Below are 25,921 nucleotides of genomic sequence, written 5' to 3'. Positions count from 1 at the left end.
TAGCCACTTGCTCCCGGCAGGAAAAGCTCCCAGCTTGCCTGTGGTCACACTGACACATCTGTTTCGTGGTTTCCCACAGGGGAGAGCCAGGGTAAATATCTGTGGAACAGATAATTGGGAACAGACGACATCAGGATTTTGGGGGGCTGTTGGCCAATGGTCTGTTATCTCCCATGACAAAAGCCATCCCAACCATAAGATCACCCCACCTATCACTTGTCTACTCCTCCCTAAAAATGTCTAAGGCAAAACCACCTTCTTGAGACAGTCTAAAGTCTGGATCTGGGGTTCTTTCCAGATTTGGCTGTAGTCTAAATAAAATCAATTGCAGTTTTCTAAATAAAATCAATTTTAAAAAATTGCCCCAAACTGGGAAAGAGACAGTCAAAAAGAGTCTTTCTGCCCTGGCCGGGTGTTCAGTGTTTAGGGTGTTGGCCCTCAGACGGAAGGGTCTCAGGTTTGACTCCAGTCAAGGGCACGTACCTCAGTTACAGGCTCGATCACCGGCTCCCGTCGGGGCACATGCAGGAGGCAACCAGTGGACGTGTCTCTCTCACATCAATGTTTCTATCTCTCCCCCTCCCTTCCACTCTCTCTAAAAATCAATGGGAAAAATATCTTCGGGTGAGGAGTAACCAAAAAAAAACAAACAAAAAAATCATAAACACCCCAAAGGAAAGTTGAGAAGGTGTCATTTGCCAGCAAGAGGAAATTTCCTGAGCTTCCGGTGTTTTCGGAGAAAGCAGCCAAGGCCAAGACGTCTTGCGTTAAAGAAAAGTGGCAAACACAGAGACCCCGACTGTGGAGCCAGGAGATCCATGCCCTGCCGTGGGCAGGCGCTGACCTGTGCTTCTCCTGTGATGACCCATTAAGCTGGAGGCTGTGGAGCCAGGAGATCCATGCCCTGCCGTGGGCAGGCGCTGACCTGTGCTTCTCCTGCGATGATCCATTAAGCTGGAGCTGGGAGCCTGCGGAGCCTGCGGAAGCAGGCTTGCAGCTGGCGGCACGCCACCGGGGAGGGTTTTAAAGAGCCGCAGTGGTGGCGAAGCAGAAGTCACCAGGCAGAAGAGCATCTGTGTGCCTGTCATTACAGGCAGGCACACACTTGGAAGCCTAATGAAAACCATAGTACGGAAAGGAAAAAAAAAAAAAAAAAAAAAAGGCTTCGTTCTTTCTGCGGCCTGTCGCTTGGCAGGGTGTCCTGCGTGGAAATGTGAAGTCAGGACGGAACTGAGTGGGAGCGCCTTGCAGATGCTGGCATCCAGGATTTCCAATCCCTCGAGCTGACCTCGGAGGCCAAGCGCTGGAGGCAGCCAACATCATTTGGCGCGAGCAAGAGGCAGAGTTAAGCAGCAGCAAAGGGCCTCTTTTATTGGATTCGCTAGCAATAAGCCACATAAATTTGGGAAGCCACAGGAAATAGAAAATAGTAGAGGACTACGGTTCCTAAGAAACCAAGAACCTGTAATAAAATTCAGCAGAGTATGAGAGTGGAAGGGACGCCCCAGGCGTGTTGGCCCAGGGGCACTCGGACTGAGAAGCTGGGCCGTAAAATACGAGGCAGCCCCGGGGAGGGGCGGGATTGGGGAAAACTTGGGCAAGGTTGATGGGTTTAGAAAAGAGCTCTGCTGGCCTAAAACCAGAGCTGCTCATCCTGGGAAGCCAAGCGCAACTCTCCCCTAGGAAGCGAGCCTTCAGCTGCCCGAGCCTGGGCCAAGCCCCGTAGGGCGTGAGTCAAGGCTGTTGATGACGGTAACCAAAGCGGAGCCCACGGGGAGGGGCAGGCCGTGTCTCCCGGCCAATCCGAGTGCGCCGCGGGGTCTCTGTGCCATGCCAGTGGGATTTTTGTATCTCTGACTCACTTTCTTCCACAGCAGAATGGTTACAAATCCTGGAGGGAAGGTGTATTTGTCTCACACCCAGCTCAGCTCATGCGTTTTTCACTCTAAGGGAAGAATTATGCACAACCAGCAGCTGCTGGTTCATACATTCTGTGCTCCTCGGAGCGTTCAGGGATACGAGAGAAAGTCAGATTGACCAAGCACAACTTCATAAGCAAATCAAGCCCCATTGTTTCACTGTAGGGTTTCTTTTTGTTTTGTTTTAATATGTGTTTTTTTTTTTAATTGATTTCAGAGAAAGAGAAGAAGGGAGAGGGAGAGAGAGAGAGAAAAAAAAAACATTGATGAGAGGGAAACAGCAACATCGATTGGCTGCCTCCTGCCGGGGACCCAGTCAGCAACTCTGGGCATATGCCCTGACCAGGAATCAAACCAGCAACCCCCTGGTGCATGGGTCCATGCTCAACCATGGAGCCACACTGGCCAGGCTATAGGGTTGTTTTTTTAATAGGGTCATTGGAGGCCCCTTAGTCCAAGTGATGAGGCCTATATTTCCCTTTAATTTTATGCAAAATTTGCATTCTGTGCGTATGTTTATGTTCCTGGACATAGTTCATTATTTTTGCAAAGTGTTGCCTGCATTGATTATAGGATACTTTGGTTTCAAGGGATAGAAACCCAACTCAAACTAACACAAGCAGGAAAAGGGAATGTGGAGACTCAAGAAACCAGAACTCAGCAAGGGCAGCTGTTGCCACTCTCCTTCTCCTTAGCCCATCTGCCTGTCTTAATCCCCTCCTGCAGTTTCAGATCCCAACAGCCCTGGGGCCACAGCTTCGTACTAGTCTACCAAGCAGAGGCTCAGGGAAGTCGCTTATGCTGATGAGTTGTTGGGCAACGGGCAGGCAGCTGTTAGTGGTAAGAGCTCTGCTCATGTGTCAGTGAGAAAGAAATCTAGTAGAACCCTCATGAAGCTGGTGTGGACCGAACTGTGTTCCCACAGAATTCATACATTGACATTCTAACCCACAGGACACCTCGGATGGTGACCGTATTTGGAGATAGGGCCTTTAGAGAGGTGATTAAGGTTAAACGAGGTCGTAAGGATGGGGCCCTAATCCAACATGACTGGTGTCTTTATAAGAACAGGCAGAGGCACCAGGGGTGTGTATGCTTGTGAGGACAGAGTGAGGAGGTGGCCATCTGCAAGCCAAGGAGAGGGGCTTCCAACCTGCCAACACCTTGATCTTGGACGTTCAGCCTCCAGAGCTGAGAGAAACAAGCTTCTGTTGTTGAAGGCACTCAGTCTGGGGTATTTTGTTAGGCAGCCTGAGCTGACGGATACAGAGGCAAAAACTATTTCTGAAACTGTCTCTCTCCTCCCAGTGTGGTCCTTCCAGCTTCAAGAAGCACCTCCCCCCCCCCCACCCCCGTCAAGCCTCCTTAGCCTCCCTAAATCCCAAACAAGACAGCCTCAGCCAACCTCGTAGGACCAAGTGATTAGCTCTTCATTTATTCTCTTTTTAATCTGTTTATGAGTAGATATCAAGCTCCCCTTCTTCTGAAGACAAGTTTTGAGGTCAAAAGGTGAAAATTGGCTGTTTGTCTCTCTTTGCATTCCTCCTGTAATAGCCCAAATCCGGATCCATGTGTCACTCTCTGGACAGGTCTTACTCAACCGCTGAGCCAGAGCAGTGACTGTGAGGTCGGGATGGGGTTGGGACTCGGTTAGCCCAGAGTGAGCACACATGGTCTGTTGCAACACAGCATGAAAGCAGTTCTGAGAGGAGGACGCGATTGTATTTCAACCAGAAGGGAAATGAGTTTGTGTCGGGAAATCAGCCCATTTGGCAAAATCTCACTAACATCTTGGTACAGTCATTGCTTTCTCAAGAGCAGCCGGACCCGTGGGTTTCATGCTCCCACCACACCCCCACCCTGGTCTTCAGGGAGGTTCCACCAACAGTCTAAGTAAATCTTGACAAAGCATCGCTTTCCCGGCAGCCTCTGTGGAAAAGCAGAGAAGATCCAGGTCAGAAACTCTGGCTGTTAGTTCCTCCTCCTCACTGACTGTGTCGTCACCTCCACCCTGTGTACCCTACTTTCTGCCCTTGTGGGTCCGAGGATTGATCTAGTCCAGCTGCGGGCAAACTATGGCCCGCGGGCTGGATCCGGCCCGTTTGAAATGAATAAAACTAAAAAAAAAAAAGACCGTACCCTTTTATGTAATGATGTTTACTTTGAATTTATATTAGTTCACACAAACACTCCATCCATGCTTTTGTTCCGGCCCTCCGGTCCAGTTTAAGAACCCATTGTGGCCCTCGCGTCAAAAAGTTTGCCCACCCCTGATCTAGTCACAGGCCCTCAGAGGACCTCAGTAAGATAATACGTGGAAAGAATCCCCAACATACATTTGTAATGAGCTCTACACGAAGGCAAGTTATTGAAAGCATTAAATAAAAAGACATCCTAGCCCGGCTGGTGTGACTCAGTGGTTGAGCGTCGACCCAGGAACCAAGAGGTCACCAGGTCGATTCCCGGTCAGGGCACATGCCCAGGTTGTGGGCTCGATTCCCAGTAGGAGGTGGGCTGGAGGCAGCCAATCAATGATTCTCTCTTATTGATGTTTCTATCTCTCTCTCCCTCTCCCTGCCTCTCTGAAATCAATCAATCAATAAAAAAAGACGCGTCCTATATTAAGCCAGTAGTTAACCAGTATCTCCCTTTTCTTGCCCTGATGGCTATGAAGGCCACGGCTGGGATCTTGGTGTGTCCATCAAGCTGGGTCCCCGAGTCACTCAGTGGAATCCCTACCGATCTTCACGAGGCAGGTGGCGTGAATGAGAGGGGAAAGGCTTGGTTTTGTTAAGCTGCTGAGATTTCAGGATTCAATGGTGACTGTAGCAGGACCTTACTTCATTCCACACGTGTGAAAGAAATATAACATTGATTTTATTCCTCTAAAATTAAACCAAAAGGAACTTAGGCCCCTTTTCTGTGAGGTGGGTTGGCAACTCAATCTCAGTTATCACTGGGACTCCTCTCTCCATACCCACTAGTGTTGGGGGGTGGGGGGCATCCTTAGGGTCTTAGGCAGCAAGACCTTTGAGGAGGGCCCTCTCGCCACGTTCCAGCACCTGGTCTCATGCAGGTGGGTGGCACTGTTGTTTCTATGCCAACCTCAGGCTCAGGATTGGGATTAGTTGCTGAAGGGCACCTTCCCAGGCACAGCACACAGCCATTTCCTGCCACCCTGGCTCACCTCCAGGCCAGCACACGACCCCAAACCAACTCTCCTCTCCTAGTCTTGGAGTACCTACGTGCTTCCCCCAAAGTTTGTGCTTCTGTGGGCACTTCCTACTGTCTGTCAACCCCAGGGGTCCTCAGACTTTTTAAACTTGGGGCCAGTTCACTGTCCCTCAGACCGTTGGAGGGCTGGACTATAGTATAAAAAAAACTATGAACAAATTCCTATGCACACTGCACATATCTTATTTTGAAGTAAAAAACAAAACGGGAACAAATACAATATTTGTATTTGCATGTGGCCTGCGGGCCATAGTTTGAGAACCCCTGGTCAGCCCCCTTGTCTAGCATATTCCTTGACTTTCTAGAAACAAAACATAAACCAAAGCCAGAGGAGGAGCAGGGTGACCTGTGTAACGAATCGTTTGCTGGGTCTGGGATTATAAATGCCCTTAGACAGGGAGACACCTGCTACCTTCTTAGAACAGCGGTGCGTGGAGCTCTGTAAGCACAGAAGACACATTCATATCTCAACACATTACCCTACCCCATGGGGACTGCGCATGCTGAGGAGGCAAGCGGGCCAAGATGTGCAAGTCACTCCGTTCGTAAATCAGAGGGAAAAATCATACCATGCAAATGAGCGCTAACTCACAGGCCAAGGCCTTGAAAGAATTTCATCCATGGGTGGGCCGCCGGGAAGTTGGCCTACGAACCATGAAAATATGTGGCCCAGCCTAACCCCCTGGTGCAACCCCCGACACAGTCCCTCTACACTCAGATCTCCTTCAGATGCCCATGCCTGCGTGACAGGCAGTGAGGCAAAGTGGAAACACTTTTTAAAAAGAAATATATTCTGGTAAACCCTCGACTACTAGCGGCCCTGGGGTGTGGATTTTTTTTTAAGCTCCTTTTTCTTGGTCCACGCTGAGTACTGCTGTTCTCTGCACTCAGGAAAATGGTGCAAGAGAAAGAGGACCCACGCTCATCAGTGTCACTTGCTAACTGTGTGTGTGTGTGTGTGGGGGGGGGGAAACATATTTATTTCAGGGCTGCACAGTTCGAGGACGAAACGAACCAAAATGATGACATTTAAGTGGATCAGTATCGCATCATTTGCAAGTAACACGTGTGTTTGTATTTTATCAATATGCTTGTTAGGTTGGTCTGACCACTAAATGAGTGTGACTCACATTTGTTTTTTAAACAGCGAAACAGCATTTACAGTGCTCGCTGAACAGAGGTGTAGAAGGAGCTCAGGAGGCCCCGAGACAGGCTTTTATGCTATCTATGGAAAATATTAAATTGCACGGCGTCCAGAATCCATCAGAGCCACTTTCGGGTCAATCATCAGGGGATTAAGTGCTTTATTTGCTCCTGACTCTGTGGCTCCAGCCCAAGGTTTCTCACCCTCAGTTCTACTGACATTCGGGGCCAGATAATTTTCTGATGTGCTGGGCTCTCCAGTGCATTGAGGGTGCTTAGCAGCACCTCTTAACACTGACTATGACGCAAAAACGTCTCTAAATATGGTGACCCTTGAGGCGTGAAGTCGCCCTGAGTTGAGGGCCTCTGGCCTACACCAGGGAGGCGGCTGCCCTCTGGGAAAAAATAGTCTGCAGCTGTGGGGCCCGTGCTCCGTGAATCATCACATCACCATTAGCTTGAGGGGCTTCTCGGTCCAGTGTTAATATCTACTGTTTCCAAAAATGTACTGTGTGCGACACAGGATCCAGGGCATGGCGACTGGGGCTATATAACGGAAGGGTTTACCAATGCTCTCTGAGCAGAAGGCCTGACTGCAGGACTTCTCAGAGCCTTCACGGCCATTATGCAACTGTGACTCTCCGAGAGGGTCTGCAGCTCACGGCTCTCTCCAGTTTGTTTTTTGTTTGTTTGTTTTTGCGTGCAGCCAGTGATGTTTGGTAGTCCTTTTTGGTGCTTAGTTCTATAGAATAGAATCTTGGAAGCTTGGCCCAGCTCGAAGCTTTCTGCTGGTTCCCTGCCTTGACTCTGGGGACCCCTTACAGCAGGGATCGTTTTTACCTTTTTCTCCAGAGTGTCCACTCTATCCTGTCTTCAGAGATTGATCTGGAAGTCGTTTTGGCTTTTTATTTTTTTATTCCTCACTCAAAGATATTTTTCCATTGATTTTTAGAGAGAGTGGAAAAGAAAGGGAAATATATAGAGATATCAATGTGAGAGAAACACATCAATTCAGGGCACGAGGCTGGGAAGGAGCCTACAATCAAGGTGCGTGCCCTTGACTGGACTCGAACCCGGAACCCTTTGGTCCGCAGGCCGACGCTCTGTCCACTGAGCCAAACCGGCTAGGGCTGAAAGTTGTTTTGAAGACAGAGAAGCAGGTGTTGCCCTGAGGTCAGGGTCCCGGCTCTTGGGCTCTCCCTCCCAGCTCACAGGAGGCATGTGGCTCATTCTGTTAGGTCAGTGGTCGGCAAACCGCGGCTCGCGAGCCACATGCGGCTCTTCGGCCCTGTGGCATGGGCCACGAAGTTTCAATCGCACGGTACGTGCGTGCCCGCACGTGGTATTTTGTGGAAGAGCCACACTCAAGGGGCCAGTTTGCCAACCACTGTGTTAGGTCATCCAAACTCAGATGCCTACGGAGATGTCTCCCTACCTGGATCGAGCCGCCTGGTTGCATTTATGGGCTTACAGGTCTCTACCTGGGGTGGGGGTGGGGGTGGGGGGTGGAGCCTCAGCTCAGAGCTGCAGGGTGAGGAGCCAGAGTGTGGCACATGGACCAGGTGATGAAGAGCTTGGCCTCAGAAGCCAACTGGCCAGATTCAAATCACTGCTCTTGTGGCTGCCACTCACCAGCAGTGGACCTGGACCAGCTCAGGACAGTTTCCCAACGCTGTCAGTCTGCCCACCTGTGAAATGGGGCTGACAGGTGTGACTGCATTCAGGGCCCACCCGGATCACCCAGGACCATGGCGCCAGCTCTGATCCCTAACGTAATCGCCTCTGCAATCCCTTTGCTCATATGAGGCAACAGTCATGGGTTCCAGGATTAGGATGTGGCTCTCTGAGGCCATTACTCAGCCTCCCACGGGCTGTCCCAAACAATACAGGGGAGCGCGCTTGCTGTCACCCTCCTGAGCAGACTCGGGCAACTAGGAAATTAAACATTAGTTGCAAATAATTCTTCACAGTCCTCCTTCCCCACCCACAGGAGGCATAGCTTTATCAGTTTCATGGTTAATATGCCTGTGCCCAATCGGTCTGACTAAGAAGGGCCATATATAAATGGAATCCCAAAAATCATAGTGACCACAGCTCAGAGATACAACTGTGAAATTCGCTTGATCCTCACCCAAAGCCCACAAGGCAGACACACTTATTATACCTACCTTTTCGATGAGTGGAGCAGAGTGGTTAGGTAACTTGCCCTGGGTCACACAGCTGTAAGTGGCAGAGCCAGAACTCAGGACAAGGGACCCGTCCCTCCCACCCTCCTCTCTCTCTGGATTTGCAGACTCATCACCAGGAGTGACTCCGATTTACTGATACAGCATCCTTGCCACCCACCACCTACCCCTAAAAACCGAGCTTTGGTCCGTGAGCTGATGAAGCAGATGCTCCTTTAGGGCTGAAAGACAGACTCCAGAGGGTGCATTTACTTCTGTCTCGGGCAGGGAAACAAGGAAATGAGGAGCAATTAGGGAATGCACTTCGGGCCCACCAGGTCACTGCAGCTCCAGGACCCACCTTATGAGTTCCCGTGACCTGGAGCATGGGGGCCCATCCTCCCTGAGCCCCTGAGTTACAGCTGCCCCCCCCCCCTCCTTGCCAGGCTTACTTGTAGAGACCCCAGAAGGACTGGGGCATGGATTGTCCCCCTCCACGTGCTCTCAGCTCCCCACGTCCCAGGAAGAGGATCCAGGCCCCCACTTAGCAGGAGCAGCTGAGGTGCCCAGCTCCAGGCTCGCTTACACTGCCTCACAGCTGCCCTTGGACCTCCCTCGGCCTCCAGGGCTCAGAGGTCGAGGTGGGTGAGGAAGCAGATGGGCAGAAAGGGATGACGTGGGCAACATGCCCTTGGGGCCCCTGGGACGGATGGGGAGGGGGGCATCGTCAGCACCCTGTGGCCTGTTGGATGAGCCGCGGGCTTTGGTGGTGAGCCAGCCCGTCTGCTGAAGGGGAGAGTGGGTCGCCCCACATATTTCTGTAGCGAGCTCATGCTGTTGATCTGAGGAGGTCTCATACGTAGGCGCTGGCTAAGGCGGTCCATCAGAGAAAGCTAAACTAATGGGCCTAAACGGACATACTGGGCGTCCAGTAGACACTTCTGGGTTGTGAATTGCACGAATCACAGGCATATTGACCACGAAACAGACAAAGCTTCAGTCCGGATCTGTCCCTTCCCTGTGGGGCAGAGAGCTGTAGGGCGGGGAGGGACGCTAGCTGGGGAGGGCGGAGGGAGGGGTGAGGGGTGGGCAGTCCCGATCAGGACACAGCACGTGTAAGTGTGAAATCACAGAGGTAAGGGCCCCGAGTCTTCAGGGCACCAGAGATTTGCTGACATCTTTTCTCATTCTGCATCAATAGTCACGCTCCCGCCTGATTTTGTATTCATAGTTTTGTTCTCTTTTTTTCTTAAAAATGGTCCCCCAAACTGTCTAAGTGCCAGGCCCCACTGAACCTGGATCCTTCTTGGTCACAGGAGACGTAAAACATTACGAAGGAGGATTTTTCCAAACTCATCACCTTCATGCCAAGAACAACTCTGGGGAATATTCTTTTCTGAGACGAACGTCAAGGGAAAGAATATTGAAACGGACAGATGCACAGATTTCATCCGAAAGCCCAGCCCCAGGGAAATTCCATGATGCTTTTTACATGTTCTTTATGAGCGTGCTTTCGGACCCACCTTATGAGTTCCCGTGACCTGGAGCATGGGGGCCCATTCTCCCTGAGCCCCTGAGTTACAGCTGCCCCCCCTCCTTGCCAGGCTTACTTGTAGACCCCAGAAGGACTGTGACATGGGTTGTCCCCCTCCACGTGCTCTCAGCTCCCCACGTCCCAGGAAGAGGATCCAGGCCCCCACTTAGCAGGAGCAGCTGAGGTGCCCAGCTCCAGGCTCCATTCCCTCCCCACCCCCCCCACCCCCCGCCCGCCCGCGTGCCGGGAGACGCCCCCTCCTGTGTCCCAAGGCCAGACCTGCCTGAACATTCAAAGCAGGGGTCCTCAAACTTTTTAAACGGGGTCAGTTCACTGTCCCTCAGACCGTTGGAGGGCCGGACTATAGTTTAAAAAAAAACTATGAACAAATTCCTATGCAAACTGCACATATCTTATTTTGAAGTAAAAAAACGGGAACAAATACAATATTTGTATTTGCATGTGGCCCGCGGGCCATAGTTTGAGGACCCCTGATTCAAAGGTTGGAAAACAGTGCTTCTCTCTAAAGCAGCGGTTCTCAACCTTCCTAATGCCGCGACCCTTTAATACAGTTCCTCATGTTGTGGTGACCCCCAATTTCATTGTGCACATTGAACATAATTAAAGCATAGTGACTAATCACAAAAACAATCTGTAATTATACATGTGTTTTCCGATGGTCTTAGGTGACCCCTGTGAAAGGGTCGCTCGACCCCCAAAGGGGTCGTGACCCACAGGTTGAGAACCGCTGCTCTAAAGCCTCGATCACTTGGTTCCTGCTTGGTTTGCACATGGAGAGACCGCAGACAAGCTACAGCAGCAACCAGGTTGCCTGGGTGATCCTGCACTTCGCAGACGTGCCAAGGCATGACAGTGGCGGTGTCTAATGCAGCCGCATGACACACACGTCATGCCCTTGCTTCGGGATGTTCCGGGGGTTTGCTCCGGCTTGCAAAGCGGCTGCTTCTGGTTACCCACTACAACTGGGTAAAACCTGTCCTCCACCTGGTCTCCGGTCTTCATAAACACTCACAATAATAATTAAGGAGAGCGACCGTGCTTGGGGCCTACTCTGTGGTTGGATGTTACCACACTTAATTCCTACGACGCAGCGAGAAGCTGTCAGCATCCCCATTTCCCACAGCAGGTAAACCGAGGCCACCTTTTTGAAGGCCATGCCCTGTCCCCAGTCTTCTCATCTGCAAATTGGGAATAAGAATAGGTATCTCATAGGGTGGTGTGGGCTCGCATGAGATGCTGTGTGTATGGCAATGGCACCCGGCCTGATCCTCTCAAGGTCATGTTGCTGGTGAGAGGCAGGACCAGGCCTTTGTGACACTAAGCCTGTGTCCTTTCCTACCATCCCCCTCCTGGTGAGCGCTTGCTGAACTTCACGGTGCTTAGTCATGTCTGCGTTCTGCTCGCCTTATTTCAGCAGGGGCGGGACTTTGCCACTGTCATCGCTGTCACCCGAAATAGGCCTCGTGCTTTGCTTTTGTGCCGTTTACTTATTTGGGAGAGTCGGTAAGATGTTCCGCTGCAGGTGGCGCGTTTGAGGTGGCCCCTGTAGGAGTTCTGTAGGTGGAGACGGCTGTCATGTCACATGGACTGAAGACTTAGACACGTCCTAGAACAACAGTAGGGTTACCTCGGAAATGAACATACCAACTAGGCAGTCTCACCTAGTCCGGAACTGAAGCGAGGGTTCGAACAGGCACTGAGTGACGACGACTGAGAAAGGCATCTCTCACGTCAACTCATGTGGGTCTAGGAAGTGGTTTTGTTTATGAAAAAATTCCCTAATGTGGACACGGGGAACGAATTCCTGGGTCTTGATTGGAACCCAGGGGACAGATGAGATGGACGGGCTCCATCCTTCCACAACCCCCCCGTGTGTGGGCCGTGTAGAGCGGGAGGGGACACCGTCTCCCCAAACCAGTGCAGGTGGAAGACACAGCAGCAGAGGGACGGATGCTATGAGGCCCCCCTTGTCCCTCCCCCCTCTCCCGGTTGCTCCGGGAAGGGCAGGGGAGCACACCAGAGCCACGGGTGCCCAGCTACGTGAATGCTTGCAGAGCAACTTGTCCCCATCTGGAAGTGGCCCCCAGTTCGCCGCATTTGGTTTTGGATGTGGTAGCCCAGCTGCTGTCGTAGCTGGAACCCCGCGGCTGTCAGCTCCACTTGAGGACGCTCCTGCCCTCCCGCCCCGCCTCCCCATTATGACTGCTGCCCTTTCTCCTGACTTTCTCTGCGGCTCTGGTCCAGGGTGACTGACGTAGCTCAGGACTTTGCAGTCTTCCCATCAGACTCCCCAGAGAGTTCAGCAGTCCCAGAGTCGTGGCCTCCCAGTAGCCTTGGGAACTAGAGTCTGGCCTGACGGTTTTTTCAAATAAAAATAAATGTTAATATAGTGTTGTTTTTAAATCTGGCAGGCCTGCTGACCTAGTCAGCCACTTGCCCTTTCCCTGGCCTTTCATAAAGCCCTGGTCTGAAGCAGTTTAAGTGTCACTTTAAACAAGTATACCAGTTACCCCCACCGCCCCCCACCCCGAGCTGGGAGGCTGCAGACACCTCGCTGTCTTGGGAGAGAAATCTCAGCTTTGAAAATGCTCCGAGACCTGAGCAAAGAAGAGGTGTTGGCTCAAAAATGAAAACTCTGAAATCAAAATGAATGAATATAGAACCAAATGTTTACAAAACCACGACTCAACGTTGACTCACCTTTATGTTACTAGATACTTTATTCGGCACAGAATTCACGATAATAAAAGGAAACATGCAAAAATGTTAGCAAAAAAAAAAAATTGATTTTGGGGTGAATTTTAATATGTTTGATATGAGGTGAAAGTCCCCAAAAGTAGAAATGCCAAGAGGCTGCCAGGGGACCTGGAGCAGGTACTGAGAGAAAGCCGGGACCAAAAGCTACCAGGTGTCATTCACCATGGATGTGATTACCTTGTAAACGTGTGCATCTTCCTCAAGACAGCTGACTTCCACCCCGGACAGGAAACCCCACAAAGGACAGTCATGCGGTTACTTTATTCACATGGGGGTGGGGTGGGGGGTGGGAGATGAGGTGATTGTCAGCTCAGTTGTATGTTGGACCTGAACTCAGTGACCCAAGTTGGTACTCAGCACTCCCCCAACGCTTCCACTAGGGGGCAGTGCAGAATCAAAACGCCCTCTGCTCCCGAGGGTCTGGATTCTCTGAGATACAGTCTGGGGTGACCAAGTGAAATTTTCTTTGAGAATTGGGGTTTTATCTTAAAAATGATTGTGGATACTGCTTTCTCCTGCATAACACGTCTACATTTAATATAGAGGTAATTTGGAAAACTTTTCACCTATAAGGAAATTGAACATCTAAGAATATCGGCCCTGTTTGATTTGCCAGTGGCTCCATCACAGGCCTGGGGGTGTGGCATCAGAGTTGGAGAAAATGCATGTGTAGGAACACCCCAACCCTGACCCGTAATCAGCTTGACCCAGCCAGGTGACATCCTGCTAATGTGCCTTCTTCCCGACCAGAAGGCTTCCATCTTTTACTCAACCATTGATTGACTCAGCTTCCTCTCTGACCCCCAGATACGCCTGTCCTGGCCTGCCTGCCTGTCCTTGCCCGCGTCCCTAGTGCTCCGATGGTCCCTAATCCAAGAGCACCTCCACAGCTCCTCTTCCATCCTAACCCCACCACCCACTGAATCCCGCCGAAGTCCGCCTCCTTCCACCGTCATCTTCCTCTGACTGCTTGCCACGCAATCCTCTTTCCTTCCTCAAAACTGTGAAGGCGTGTTCGTCCGAACGACTGCCTTATATGCTGCTCTGATCATGTCCTAGACATACAACTTGTCCCCCAAACTAGACTCCACGCCTCTCAATGGCAGCGGCCTTGCTTTTCACTTGGTTCTTTTTATCCTGGCAGGACAAACAGTAAATGGACCATTAATTCTTCTTTTCCTATGCGACGTAGTAATTAATCTAACTCAGCTTCCGGCTCTAGGTGAGGCCCCTCACCCTCTGGTCTTTTCGTTCCCACCAGTTACCTTCTCTCCCTGACTCCTTAGGTCAGACAATATTGGGAACTATTTTACAGACTTGTTAACGGGAACGTGCACGGAGAGGCTCAGGACTGCTTCCTGAGATCCCAGGTTCTCCGAGGTCCCTCATTTCACTTTTAACCACCTGCCCGTTTCCTTCACAAGCTTCGTCACAGTTTGTGTTAGGTGTTTGTGTGTTATGCATGGTATTGTGTGACTTGCTTGCCTGCTTTGCTCACTAGACTGTAAGCTGAGGGCAAGGAAGGACCGTGTGGCTGACCCCCCCCCCCCCATGGTAGGTGCTTAATGCTCCTGTTGAATGAATATTTCAGCGGGTCTTTGCATTCTTGCGTCTCCTATTTAAATAAAACCAACTCTCCTGCTCTTTCAGACGACACAAGATATACAGAGAGCAGCTGAACCTCACTTCCCTGGACCCCCCAGTGCAGCTCCGACTCGAGGCCAGCTGGCTCCAGTTCCACCTGGGAATCAGCCGCCACGGGCTGTACCCCCGGTCCAGTCCTGTCGTCAGCAAACTGCTCCGCGACATGAGGCACTTTCCCACCATCAGTGCTGGTGAGGCCCAGGATCAGGCAGGGACTGAGTGTCCCCCAGAGGCTGGTAAACCAGCCAGGCTCTGGGGTGGAAAGCCAAGGGTTGTCTCTGACTCCTGATGGGCAGAAAACCACACACACACACACACACACCCTCCTCACAACCCACAGGGGAGGCATGAGGAGGTGTTCCATCCACTTTAAGAAACGTGATGGCTCCCCTTTAGAGAGTGCTCCCTTTCCTCCCGGCAACCCTCTCTTCTCAGGGACCTTATGGCGTGGACCCCTCACTGCCATTTTGCTGATGGGAGAACTGAGACTCAGAGAGGATGCACAATTCAGCCAGGGACCAGGGCTGGAGCGGGGGTTCCGACAGGCCTGCTGTCTCAGGTCTGTGCGGCCAGGCACGACGTGTCTACGTGACAGAGCGGGTGGTTAGCAGAGACAAAACCAGCACCGCTTTCCCAGACAGACGCTAGGCCTGCCGATGGAAGGGCCAGCGAGCACGGGGCTGGATGGGGCTCCGGGCGATGCCCCTGGCTGCCTCGGCGTCCCCTTTAGTGAGTCCAGAGCCCCGTGTTGTTGGCGCCCCTACACATGGCTGAACGCTCTTCCCGCCCTTCTCCTCCACAGATTACAGTCAGGACGAGAAAGCCTTGCTTGGGGCGTGTGACTGCACCCAGAGTAAGTGAGCTGGCCCTGCCGCCCTCCACGTCACAGCCGTCACAGCTGTGTGAACCCTGGGACCCCTCTGTGGGGTCCTGGTTGGGACTTGAAGGGGCGGGACTCTGCCTAGGCCCTGAGAAGCCAGCATTTCTCCCCGCCCACCCACATGACGGAAAAACCCTTGAAGAGGGGCTGGTGTGTAGGTCCCTGCTGGTCAGTGCGTGATCCGGGGACCAGCTTCATCGGGATTGGAGTGCCTTTCGGATTTAAGAGGCAATTGTGCAGGACAGTGGTCTCAACCCCAGGAACTTATTAGAGTCCCCTGGGAGCTCCACACAGGCAGAGACCCAGGCATCAGCATTTTAAAACCGTTCCTAGTGATTCTAATGCAGCTGAGGCTGAGACCCCCTCACCGATCAGAGAGAGGCGTGAGGTGCAGCACAGGCCCCTCCCAGGGGGTCATGAATTTGGTATAGATGTACGTGGACCCTGCACAGCCCTCAGAGTGGCCAGGCCAGGCCTGGACACCGAAGCCCCAGAGCAGTCACCGGCCAGGAGCAGCCTCATCCATTTACCTTAATATACCGAACACACATCAGACATTTCCATGTGTGTCGTGACGTGTTAAAGGTTTGAAAGACAGAGGTTTGTGGGGCCCAGGACTTCCCTTTTCTTTAACACCTGCCATTTGCCATATTACAGAGCATAGACAGCGTCCAGACCCTACCACGGCTCACAGCAGGGTGGGGACAGGGTGGGGTGAGGGCTGTGCCCAGGACTGGACACATGAGGAGGGAGCTCTCACTGGCAGGGTCCTGTGAGTGCATCTTAGGTGCCTTGCTCACCCAGCCCTGTCTCAGCCCTGTTTGGTCTTGACGTGGAAGATACGTAGATAAACTAGTCCACTAATGCAGGTTAGCAGATGGCATCATCAGAATCTAAAAGGTTCCAATGGAGCAGAACCAGTGGCAGTTCTTAGGGAAACGTTCTTTGGGGTTTGCTGTGTCTGTTGGGGAAACCTATATTGTTTGCCCTTTTCCCATAACAGCAGAGAAGGTATTGTCTTGAGCTGCTGGCACCCTCTCCATGGCCTGATGCGATGGAATGTACCCTGCAGGCTTTCCAAAGCAAATTCTGGTCCTTAGAGAAGAAACCAGTTGGGTTTATTGAATGAACAAAGGTCCCAGCCCCGAGCTTCGTCCCAGAAGCGTGGTTAACTCACCCTTGTCCCCTCACAGTTGTGAAGCCCAGTGGGGTCCACCTCAAGCTGGTTCTGAGGTTCTCGGACTTCGGGAAGGCCATGTTCAAACCCATGAGGTAAGTGGTGCCTTCCTCGCCTCCATACCCAGCCTTGGCAGCTCTGCGGGGTGTTGACCCAAAATTAGTAAAAGTGGCCTAAGGTCTTCAAGCCAGTCATCTGTAGACTGTCCTTTGGGCAATCTGCCCACGCACTGAACTGATTTTGGTGATACTTTAAAAAAGAGGTAGACCTTATCAGGTCATTGCTAGCATCTGTGCTAACACATTTCCTGACTGTCTTTGGGTCATCAATAACCTTATGAGCCAAGAACTGTTCAAGTGCCCACTTTACAGATGACAACAGTGAGGCCTGGAGAAGCCAGCTTGCCCCAACCTCCCAGCTGCAGACAGTGGAGCCAGGGTTCAAACCCGGACAGCTGGACTGTTAACACTCTACCACTGTCATTCACACCCACTTGTTTCCAGGGCTAGGACTCTCAAAAACGGTTATAGAACTCCACACAATACTTGTTTTGACTGAAAAACTAGGCCATGAAAAAGGCTACTGTGAAGTCAGTATATTCTTAAATCAATTTCACTTCATTTACAAGGCAAATACCTGCCTTTAAGATTTTGCAGAATGTGGGCGAGATACATATCCAGTCTAGAGCTTGGTGTACCTATAGATTCCTGGCCCCTGGGGTCTGCAGCCCACAGGCTGGGACTCCTGAAGTTTATGTCCCCCCCGGAGGTGACATGTACAGGAGACAGTGGCCCCGGGAGGGAACCCAAGTAGAGGGATTTAGGTTCCAAATGCCCAGTCAATTGAGAGGCCCATGGAGTGAATGGCTCAGTAGATGAGCCTGGGGCAGGGCCTCGTGGAAGGAGCACTGACTACAGAATCTTAGTTCTAGTCCCTGCACTGCTTTGACAAAAGCACCCTTGAAGGAGGGGTTTGCAATAGACCGGCTCCTGGGAATCTCTTGGGGAGCCTTGAAACAACATCCTGGTGCCCGAGTCCAATGGGATGGTTCCGGAGCTCCCCGGGGACCCCAAGGCCCAGAGAACCTGAGAACAGCGCTAAGGCAATCCCTGTGCATACACGAAAAGCAAAAGGCCTTTTTCCATTCCCTGTGGTCATGCTTATCAGCTGTCTCCTCCGGCTCCCCGCGTCCAGGGCATGATTCCTCCCTTCTTTTCAGACAGCAGCGAGAGGAAGAGACGCCCGCCGACTTCTTCTACTTCATTGACTTTCAGAGACACAATGCCGAGATAGCAGCTTTCCACCTGGACAGGTAGGGTCTGGCCCTGCGGAGCTGGCACTGATGGCAGGGGCCAAGCTCGAGGGGGGGCTGGGCAGATACGCAGGGGGGACCTCCCTGGAATGTCTTCCTTCCATGATGCCTTTGGACCCAGCACGTCCCACCCAGTCCCCTGGGTTGAAAACACAAAGATGGTGCAGATAACAGAAATAACTGCTTAGAAAACTAACCCTGCCAGGCGGGGCATGCTGCCATCTTGGGCATGACATTGCCCTTTGCTCTAGTTTCCAGATCTGAAAATGAAAACACACCACCCCCATTTACCCAGGCAGCCTGAGGTAGTGATTTTAAGAGGTGAAAACAAGTTCCTGAACTACCGGCTCCTATTTGCCCAGTCTCTGTGACTCACGCACAGTGTGGTCTGCGCCCTGGCAAGCCAGTCACCGCCCGGGAGCTTTTCAGAAATTCAGAATCTCAGCCTGGACCACTGAATCAGAGCCTGCACAGGGACAAGGTCCCAGGCGACTCATACACACGTGGACATATGAGCTCTGACCTAGAACACAGCTTGGATCGGGGAGGGTTAGCCCAGGAGACTTGATGGAATGAGGGTCCCTCTTCCGCCCTTTCTCCCACACCTTCTGAAGTAGGGTTGCCCTGGGCACCGTCAGCTCAGCACTGCAGAGACCCTCGCGGGTGGGTGTGGTTGGGAATGCCAGTCCACTTCTAACAGGCGACCATCTGACTCCCCAACCATCGCTCCAATCTGAACAGGGCTCCCTCCCCTCTTTCAGGATCCTGGACTTCCGACGGGTGCCACCAACAGTGGGGAGGCTAGTCAATGTCACCAAGGAAATCCTAGAGGTCACCAAGAATGAAATCCTGCAGAGCGTTTTCTTCGTCTCTCCAGGTAGAGTCCTGGCCAAAGCCATCTTCTAAAGACACGGTAGGCCAGCGTGGCCACCAGTACGTTCAGCAGTGGCCTGTCCAGCCAGTAGCCATGGCCATTACTGGGATGGGTGTATGCCGCCATCCCACACTCCCACCTTGGTCTGCCTGAGCTTCACAAGAGGAACTGGGGGTGGGAAAAAGTCATACCTGAGATGCTAGCTAGCCTGGGCGGGCACCCAACTACAGTGGGCCTCCCTGGAATCAGGAGTTATCCAGATAAGGAATACTCTACTCCTGTGGACAGGATGCAGTTTACTAGCATCCACCATCTGGAAAAGGCAGTATTTCCTCCTGCCGCCTTTCCCCCAGCTATGAGTTCAGGGGTTCCCTTTCCTTCCATGGATCTCTGGGGACAGGAAGATGGTCTGCCTCCCTAACACTTCTCTTACTCCTCCTCTCTCCCCATCCTCCAGCCAGTAACATGTGCTTCTTCGCCAAGTGTCCATACATGTGCAAGACCGAGTACGCCGTCTGTGGCAACCCCCACCTGCTAGAGGGCTCTCTCTCCGCGTTCCTGCCGTCCCTCAACCTGGCCCCCAGGCTGTCTGTGCCCAACCCCTGGATCCGCTCCTACTCGCTGGCCGGAAAAGAGGAGTGAGTTGGGCCCCTGGCCGTGCACATTAGCCCCTGAGAGTGACCACAATCCCACAGGAAGGACTTACAGCTAGCCTAGCTTTTGGACCCCTAAAGGCTACCTCAGCCTTCGTCTCACCTTATAGATCCTGGGACCAGCTGGCCGGAGTCCATTCTCTCCCCTTAGTTCATTTATTCAGTTATAAAGAGACTACCGTCTACCCAACTTTAGGCGCTAGGGGATACGGGAATGAAAGACACAGGCTCCCCCTCAAGAAGCTCCGCTGTCTAGCTGGGAGGTTATAGAAATAGCCAGATTCTGAAAACACAGTGTACACAGAGAAGCACACGAGGAGCCCGCATGAGACACGCCTGCTCTGCCCGTGAAGCCAAGGACCCATCGTGTATCCCTGGGGCTAGCACATAGTAGGCACTCAGTTCCTATGAGCGGACTGAATGAACAGGGGCTGAGGAATGTCTGAGAGGAGCTGCAGAAGCAGCAGGGAGGGACGCGGAGCCAGGCGTTCCCCTGCTGCCCGCCATCTCCCCCTGGCACGCGGTGCCCTAGCCATCAGTACGGCGTCCAGCACAGCACATGCTCAGACATGTCCTGAAAGGACCCAGAACCTTCTCACCACATGGAATCTGCGCCTCCCATGTCTTTGCTTAGCGCCCGCCTGAATGTACCCAGCTACCAAGTGTGCATACAGGATTAGGGAGGCAGGGGTTTGAGGGGTAGGGAGGTGTGAGGAGGGCCCCCAACACCTTGCCATCTTGGCTTTTCCAGCCCCAGGACTGGTTCTCCCCCTCAGGTGGGAGGTCAATCCTCTGTACTGCGACACAGTGAAGCAGATTTACCCGTACAACAGCAGTGACCGGTTGCTCAACGTTATCGACATGGCCATCTTCGACTTCCTGATCGGTAGGTACCCCGCCCCCAGGGCTCCTAGCACAGGGTTCTGCTGCTGGTTCGGGATTGTCCCCGACCTTGGGCACCAGTTACAGCCTGGACCACGAAGCCTGAATAACCCCACACCGCTCAGGGCCTCAGAAGTTAGAATGTTCCCCTCCTCAAAGGGGGTGCCACTCCAAAGACAGGGGTATCAGCCTACAAGCCAGGCCCAAGCGGGCCTCAGGTTTGAATCACTGACCCCTTTGACCAAGGGAGGCGAAACCAGGGAGGAAAAGAGGGTGCACACTGAACAGGTAGCAGGGGGAAGGCCTCGGTATCCCACCTGGAATGGTTAGGAAGAGTTGTTATGAAGGCGGCCAGTACACACACACACACACAGACCTGAAGGCCTACAGAACCTGCCCGGCTCACTCACACCCTTGGGGAAGTCAGCCTGTGTCTGCTTTCCCAATGGGCCTCCGTTGAGGAGCTCAGGTGAGGAAGGAAAGCTAACATGGGTGCAGAGTATTCGAGTCCCAGGCCCAAGGGCTTGAAGAAAAACAGTGAAAGCCTTAGATTTGCAAAGTGCACACTAGGGTGTGTTGGCTTGTTTAGTTTCCTTCTCCCTCGGCAACGTCCCTAATCACTGAGGGGAAATGACAGCTGTGGCCCTGGGTTCAGGTTCTTGTCTGAACTGCCCTCCGACTCCTCAGCCTATGGTCCCTTGCTCCAATGCCTCCCTCCTTTACAGGAAATATGGACCGTCACCATTATGAGATGTTCACCAAATTTGGGGATGATGGGTTCCTTATTCACCTGGACAATGCCAGAGGGTAAGTGTCACCCATTCCTCCCGCCCAGCTGCAGCCCTTGCAGCTGCTGAGGGGCTCTGTAGTTGCCTTGCTTCTCCTCTACCCTGAGAGCGCTAGCGAAACAGATGGGAGCTTTGCATCGGGTTTTACTTGAGGGCTCACTCCCGGAGGCAGAGCACGTGGCTCATGCTCGGTGTCTGGCCCTCAGTAGTTGGTGAATAGATGAATGACTGCTTAGGTTTAACATTTTTGGACATCTGGACAAAGGCTTTTGTGAGCTGATTGAGGACAGGGGCTGGAGGGGCAGCTGCCATGAGCCCTGGCACTTTACCCTAAGCTGTGCTTTCAAAAGGAAGGCTGAGGCAGAGAAGAGAGAAAAAACAGTGAGGAGGGAGGTCTGCTTGCCACTCACGAAATGCTGGTTCTCCTCCTAGGTTTGGGCGACACTCCCATGACGAAATCTCCATCCTCTCGCCTCTCTCCCAGTGCTGCAGGTGAGCTTTCAGTTCAAGGGCACCATTGCGACACTTTATCCTTCAGTTCAAGGGCACCATTGCGGCACTTTATCCTGCTCGCAACCGCGTTCTGAGGCTCTTTCTGTTTCCATTGGTCTGGACGTGGGTGGGTGGAATGACAGGAATTACCAATATCTCCAAAGCTTTCATCTTTCAGCATGGAATGAATTAGGACCTTTTTTTTTTTTTTTTTAAACCTTTCACTCACTAACTTTAATATTCAGCCCACTTTGGCAGAGCCTGTCTTTGATATGAGTAATCAGATCTCTGCTTCGCCTAGCACTCAGAGAAGCTCATAAATATTGCTACTTGACCACCATCTGAGTAAAACGCTGTCAGATGGAAAGGAAGCATGGCCTTCGCCTGGCCACCGTTTCTCTGGAGCATCTCCAACTACTTCTGGTCCTGGTCTCAGTAGGCTTGTGAAGTGTCCAGTCACTCAGCTGCAGTTAGAGCTCATTAGAACGATAGGACTCCCACGTAGCAAAACCATCTCATTCCTTTTCCAGCTGAAAAACGCAGAAGGAAGCCGGAATTTTCTTTATAGGTTTAGATGTGCTCCCCTCCCTGCCTCCCTTCCTGAATAGGGCAAGCAGTTTATGACAAAAGTTGGACAATTAGGCTGCATCTGAGTCCAAGTCAGATTTCCACATGAAAAGAAATCAGAATTCTAAAGTCAAGGTCAGTTCCACCTACCCCATTTTCACCCCTCGGATTCAAGAATCTCACACCAAGAAGTAAAGTTGCCAAGAAACAACTTGGAGGCCAAGTAAAGTTGCCAAGAAACAACCTAGAGCTCCTGAGATGCCCAACTTCACCATTTCACGACTAGAAACCTCTCGCAGCTTTAAATCGCTTCTGATTCTCTTAGCAACATCAGATGTGTAAGGTCCAGCATCGCATTACAATTATCCTCCTATCTAATAAAAGAGAAACATGGTAACTGGCGTACGACCGCTACCCTTCCCATTGGCTAATCAGGGCAATATGCAAATTAACTGTCAGCCAAGATGGCGGCCGGCAGCCAGGCAGCTTGAAACTAACATGAGGCTTGCTTGCTTCAGTGACGGAGGACTCCAACGTTCCCCGCCTGCACCTGCCGTTGCAGGCCTCTGAGCTGCAAGCAACTATGTAACAAACATAGAAGCTAAACAAAACCCCAGAAACCTGCCAGGCTTCAGCCAGCAGGATCGCAACATTGTAAGCAAAGGCCAGAAACCTACTTTCAGCAGCGGGAGGCCTAAGAGCTGGAGCCAAGCCTCAAAGCTAAAGCTGGCCCAGAATAAAAAAAAAGAAAAAAAGGAGCAGTTAGGAGCTTCAGTCACCCCCAGCCTGAAAATAGCCCTCAGCCTCTCACCCAGACTGGCCAGGCACCCCAGTGGGGACCCCCACCCTGAAGGGTGTGACCAGCTGCAAACAGCCATCATCCCCTCACCCAGGCTGGCCAGGCACCCCCCAGTGGGGACCCCAACCCTGAAGGATGTGTGACCAGCTGCAAACCGCCATCATCCCCTCACCCAGGCTGGCCAGGCACCCCAGTGGGGACCCCCACCCTGATCCAGGACACCCTTCAGGGCAAACCAGCCAGCACCCACCCGTGCACCAGGCCTCTACCCTATATAGTAAAAGGGTAATATGCCTCCAAGCACTGGGATCAGCGGAGCCGCGAGGCCTCCCGGCACCGGGATCATCGTGACAGGGGGCAGTGCCCAAACCCCGATCGCCCTGTGGCTCTGTGTGTGACAGGGGGCAGGGCCACAACCTCCCTATCCACCCTGCTCTGTTCGTGACAGGGGAAGGCGCCCCAACCCCCTGCTCTGTGCCTGATAGGGGGGAGCTCCCCAACCCCCTGATCGCCCTGCAGCTGGGTGTGTGACAGGGGAAGGCGCCCCAACCCCCCCTCCCCCCACGGGCCCTGCTCTGTGTGTGACAGGGTAGAGCCATAACCTCCCCATTGGCACTGCCCTGAGTGTGAGAGTGGCGGCACCCCAACCCCGATTGGCCCTGCTCTGTGTGTGACAGGGGCCAGTGCCCCAACCCTCTGATTGGCCCTGCTCTGTGCGTGACGGGGTGGCGCCACAACCTCCCCATCGACCCTGCCTTGAGCGTGATAGGGGATGGTGCCCCAACCCCCCAATCAGCCCTACCCTGAGCGTGACTGAGGGTGGCATCACAACCTCCCGATCGCCCTGCTCTGTGCATGACAGGGGGCGGTGCCCCAACGCCCCAATCGGCCCTGCTCTGAGCCCGACCAGGGGCTGCACCTAGGGATTGGGCCTGCCCTCTGCCACCCAGGAGCAGGCCTAAGCCAGCAGGTCGTTATCTCCCGAGGGGTCCCAGACTGCAAGAGGGCACAGGCCGGGCTGAGCGACCCCCCTCCCTACCGAGTGCACAAATTTTTGTGCACCAGGCTTCTAGTTATAGTATAAACAGCTCAGCAGGCCTTTGACCAAAAGGCAATTGGAAAGGGCTGCGAAATACTGGGTCATCTTTTATTCACTCCCTTTTTACCTGATTTTCACTTAAATGTGCTTAAGATATCGGGGGAGAGGCTCACAACAACAACCGTTTTTTTGCGGGGAAAGTCAGTTCAGGATGAGTTCTTCTCTTTACACTTATGTTTCCTATGACTGTGTCCTTCCAGGATAAAAAAGAAAACACTCTTGCACCTGCAGCTGCTGGCCCAAGCTGACTATAGGCTCAGTGACGTGATGCGGGAGTCACTGCTGGAGGACCAGCTCAGCCCCATCCTCACAGAGCCCCACCTCCTCGCCCTGGACCGGAGGCTCCAGGTCATCCTAAGGACCGTGGAGGGGTGCATAGCAGCCCACGGAGAGCAGAGTGTCGTAGCCAGTGGCCCAGCAGAACAGGCAGCCCCAGACTCTGGCCAGGCTAACCTGACAAGGTAGGGGCTGGACGAGCCCAACTGCAGAAACGACACCTGCAGCCACGGTGGACTCGAGTGTGAACCTCTGCGTCCTCACGTGCCCTGGCCCAAGCTGGAGGCCCTGGGTTGTGAGCTCAGGGAGCAGGTAGGGCATTGGGACGGTCCTCAAAGAGCCAAAGTGGGACCCTGGCCTGCCTTCCTGGTGCACCGTTTCTCGAGTGGACTGACTGCCCTGGCTCCGCAGACCACCTCCTGAGCCCACTGGGAAATCTGGATGAATCCAAGGTCAGACTTGAAGGGTATGGAAGCCTTAATCCCAGAAGAGAGTATTGTGACAAATAAAATAAAAGGACATCAAGTGGACACCTAACTGACCTCCAGATCCTTATTGTATCTACGAGGGTAACTCCTAATCCAGACAAAACATCTGACTTATAACAAGCAAACAAAGATATCTAAAACTAACTCTCACATAGGTTCCAAGTAGACCTCACACTTTCTCCATCACTGTGGCTCAACCCGAGGATGAGAATCACTACTGACCGGTCCTCTGAAGTAATTTCTATGAAATGGCATTACAAGAGGTAAAAATAACAGGGATTTGCTCAGAATACCAGGAAAGGGATGTTTCAATCTAAGACTATTTAAGTATCAACTGAAATAACACAAGTATGACAAACTAGCATCCAACACAGGAGGGATTTTAGTGAAGGGACACGGGTGGTCTTGAAGGCGGGACAGCATAGGAGTGGGCCCGGCCGGTTCACAAGCTGGACTGAGGCTGGAGAAAGCCAGGGCCTAGCACAGCTCCCCAACCAGTCTTTCCCAAGATCCAGAAGCTGTCCCCCGCCTGCCCCCGAGAGCAGCAGGGGCACTGGAGAGCTCTGGCATGCCAGATGCCCCTCTCGGCTCCTATCAAGGAGTCAATCTGAAGTTTATTTCCCAGACCTCCCTCAAAAGTGGGTATTTTGAGGATTCCCTGTCTCTTCTACCTTCTCCCTCCTGACTTGCTGACGCCTGAAACACCTGTGTTAAGAGAGAGGCTGTTTCTTAGTCCATAATTCATGACTGAAAACACAAATGAGAGGAAAGTATTCATACTATAGAGTAGCCAGTTAGTCAACAAGTAAAAACTCCTGGTTCTATCAGGTCAACTCACAGATAAACATCGGAAGAGCTCAAATACAGCACAAGTGTGTGTGTGGGGGGGGGTGTGGGTAGAAAAAAGTTACTAAAGGTACAAGGTCAAGACTAAAAAAGTCATCCAAGACTTCTGCAATGTGTCCAGACAGCCCCAATAAGGCACATGGCAAGGAATTTCTGCCCCACCCTGCTGCCCCACAGCACACTGCCCCTGAACCTGGTCTCCATCACTCCCATTCGCTGAGCTCTTACCGTGTGAGAATGAACAGTTTCCAATCCTCCCGAACATAGAAGCCCCTGCTTCCAATGCACAGCAAAGAAAATATATGCTGAGATTAACAAAAATCACACAACTCCATGATTTAAGTCTCAATTTCCAAAGTGCTCTTTCCACT

The 25,921-nt window shown here is 52.4% G+C and overlaps 1 protein-coding gene across 1 annotated transcript in view; it reads left to right on the top strand.

Moving 5' to 3' along the window:
• Window positions 1-24,749, top strand: part of FAM20A (FAM20A golgi associated secretory pathway pseudokinase) — a gene marked incomplete at its 5' end in the record, with an annotated part of 30,468 nt that extends 5,719 nt beyond the window's left edge. Inside the window, 10 exons of the mRNA XM_081109925.1 lie at window positions 14,424-14,608; window positions 15,220-15,270; window positions 16,491-16,569; window positions 17,694-17,786; window positions 18,548-18,663; window positions 19,118-19,298; window positions 20,090-20,199; window positions 20,921-21,002; window positions 21,416-21,475; window positions 24,141-24,749. Coding sequence (XP_080966051.1) covers window positions 14,424-14,608; window positions 15,220-15,270; window positions 16,491-16,569; window positions 17,694-17,786; window positions 18,548-18,663; window positions 19,118-19,298; window positions 20,090-20,199; window positions 20,921-21,002; window positions 21,416-21,475; window positions 24,141-24,405 — 1,222 coding nt within the window. The 3' untranslated portion in view covers window positions 24,406-24,749. The remainder of the gene's footprint in view (window positions 1-14,423; window positions 14,609-15,219; window positions 15,271-16,490; window positions 16,570-17,693; window positions 17,787-18,547; window positions 18,664-19,117; window positions 19,299-20,089; window positions 20,200-20,920; window positions 21,003-21,415; window positions 21,476-24,140) is intronic.
• Between the last annotated feature and the right edge of the window lie 1,172 nt (window positions 24,750-25,921).

The sequence above is a fragment of the Myotis nattereri genome (assembly GCF_964212035.1).
Source record: "Myotis nattereri genome assembly, chromosome: 16".
Taxonomy (NCBI): Eukaryota; Metazoa; Chordata; class Mammalia; order Chiroptera; family Vespertilionidae; genus Myotis; species Myotis nattereri.
The sequence above is the reverse complement of the archived record's forward strand: the minus strand, read 5'-3'. Positions and strand labels throughout refer to the sequence as shown.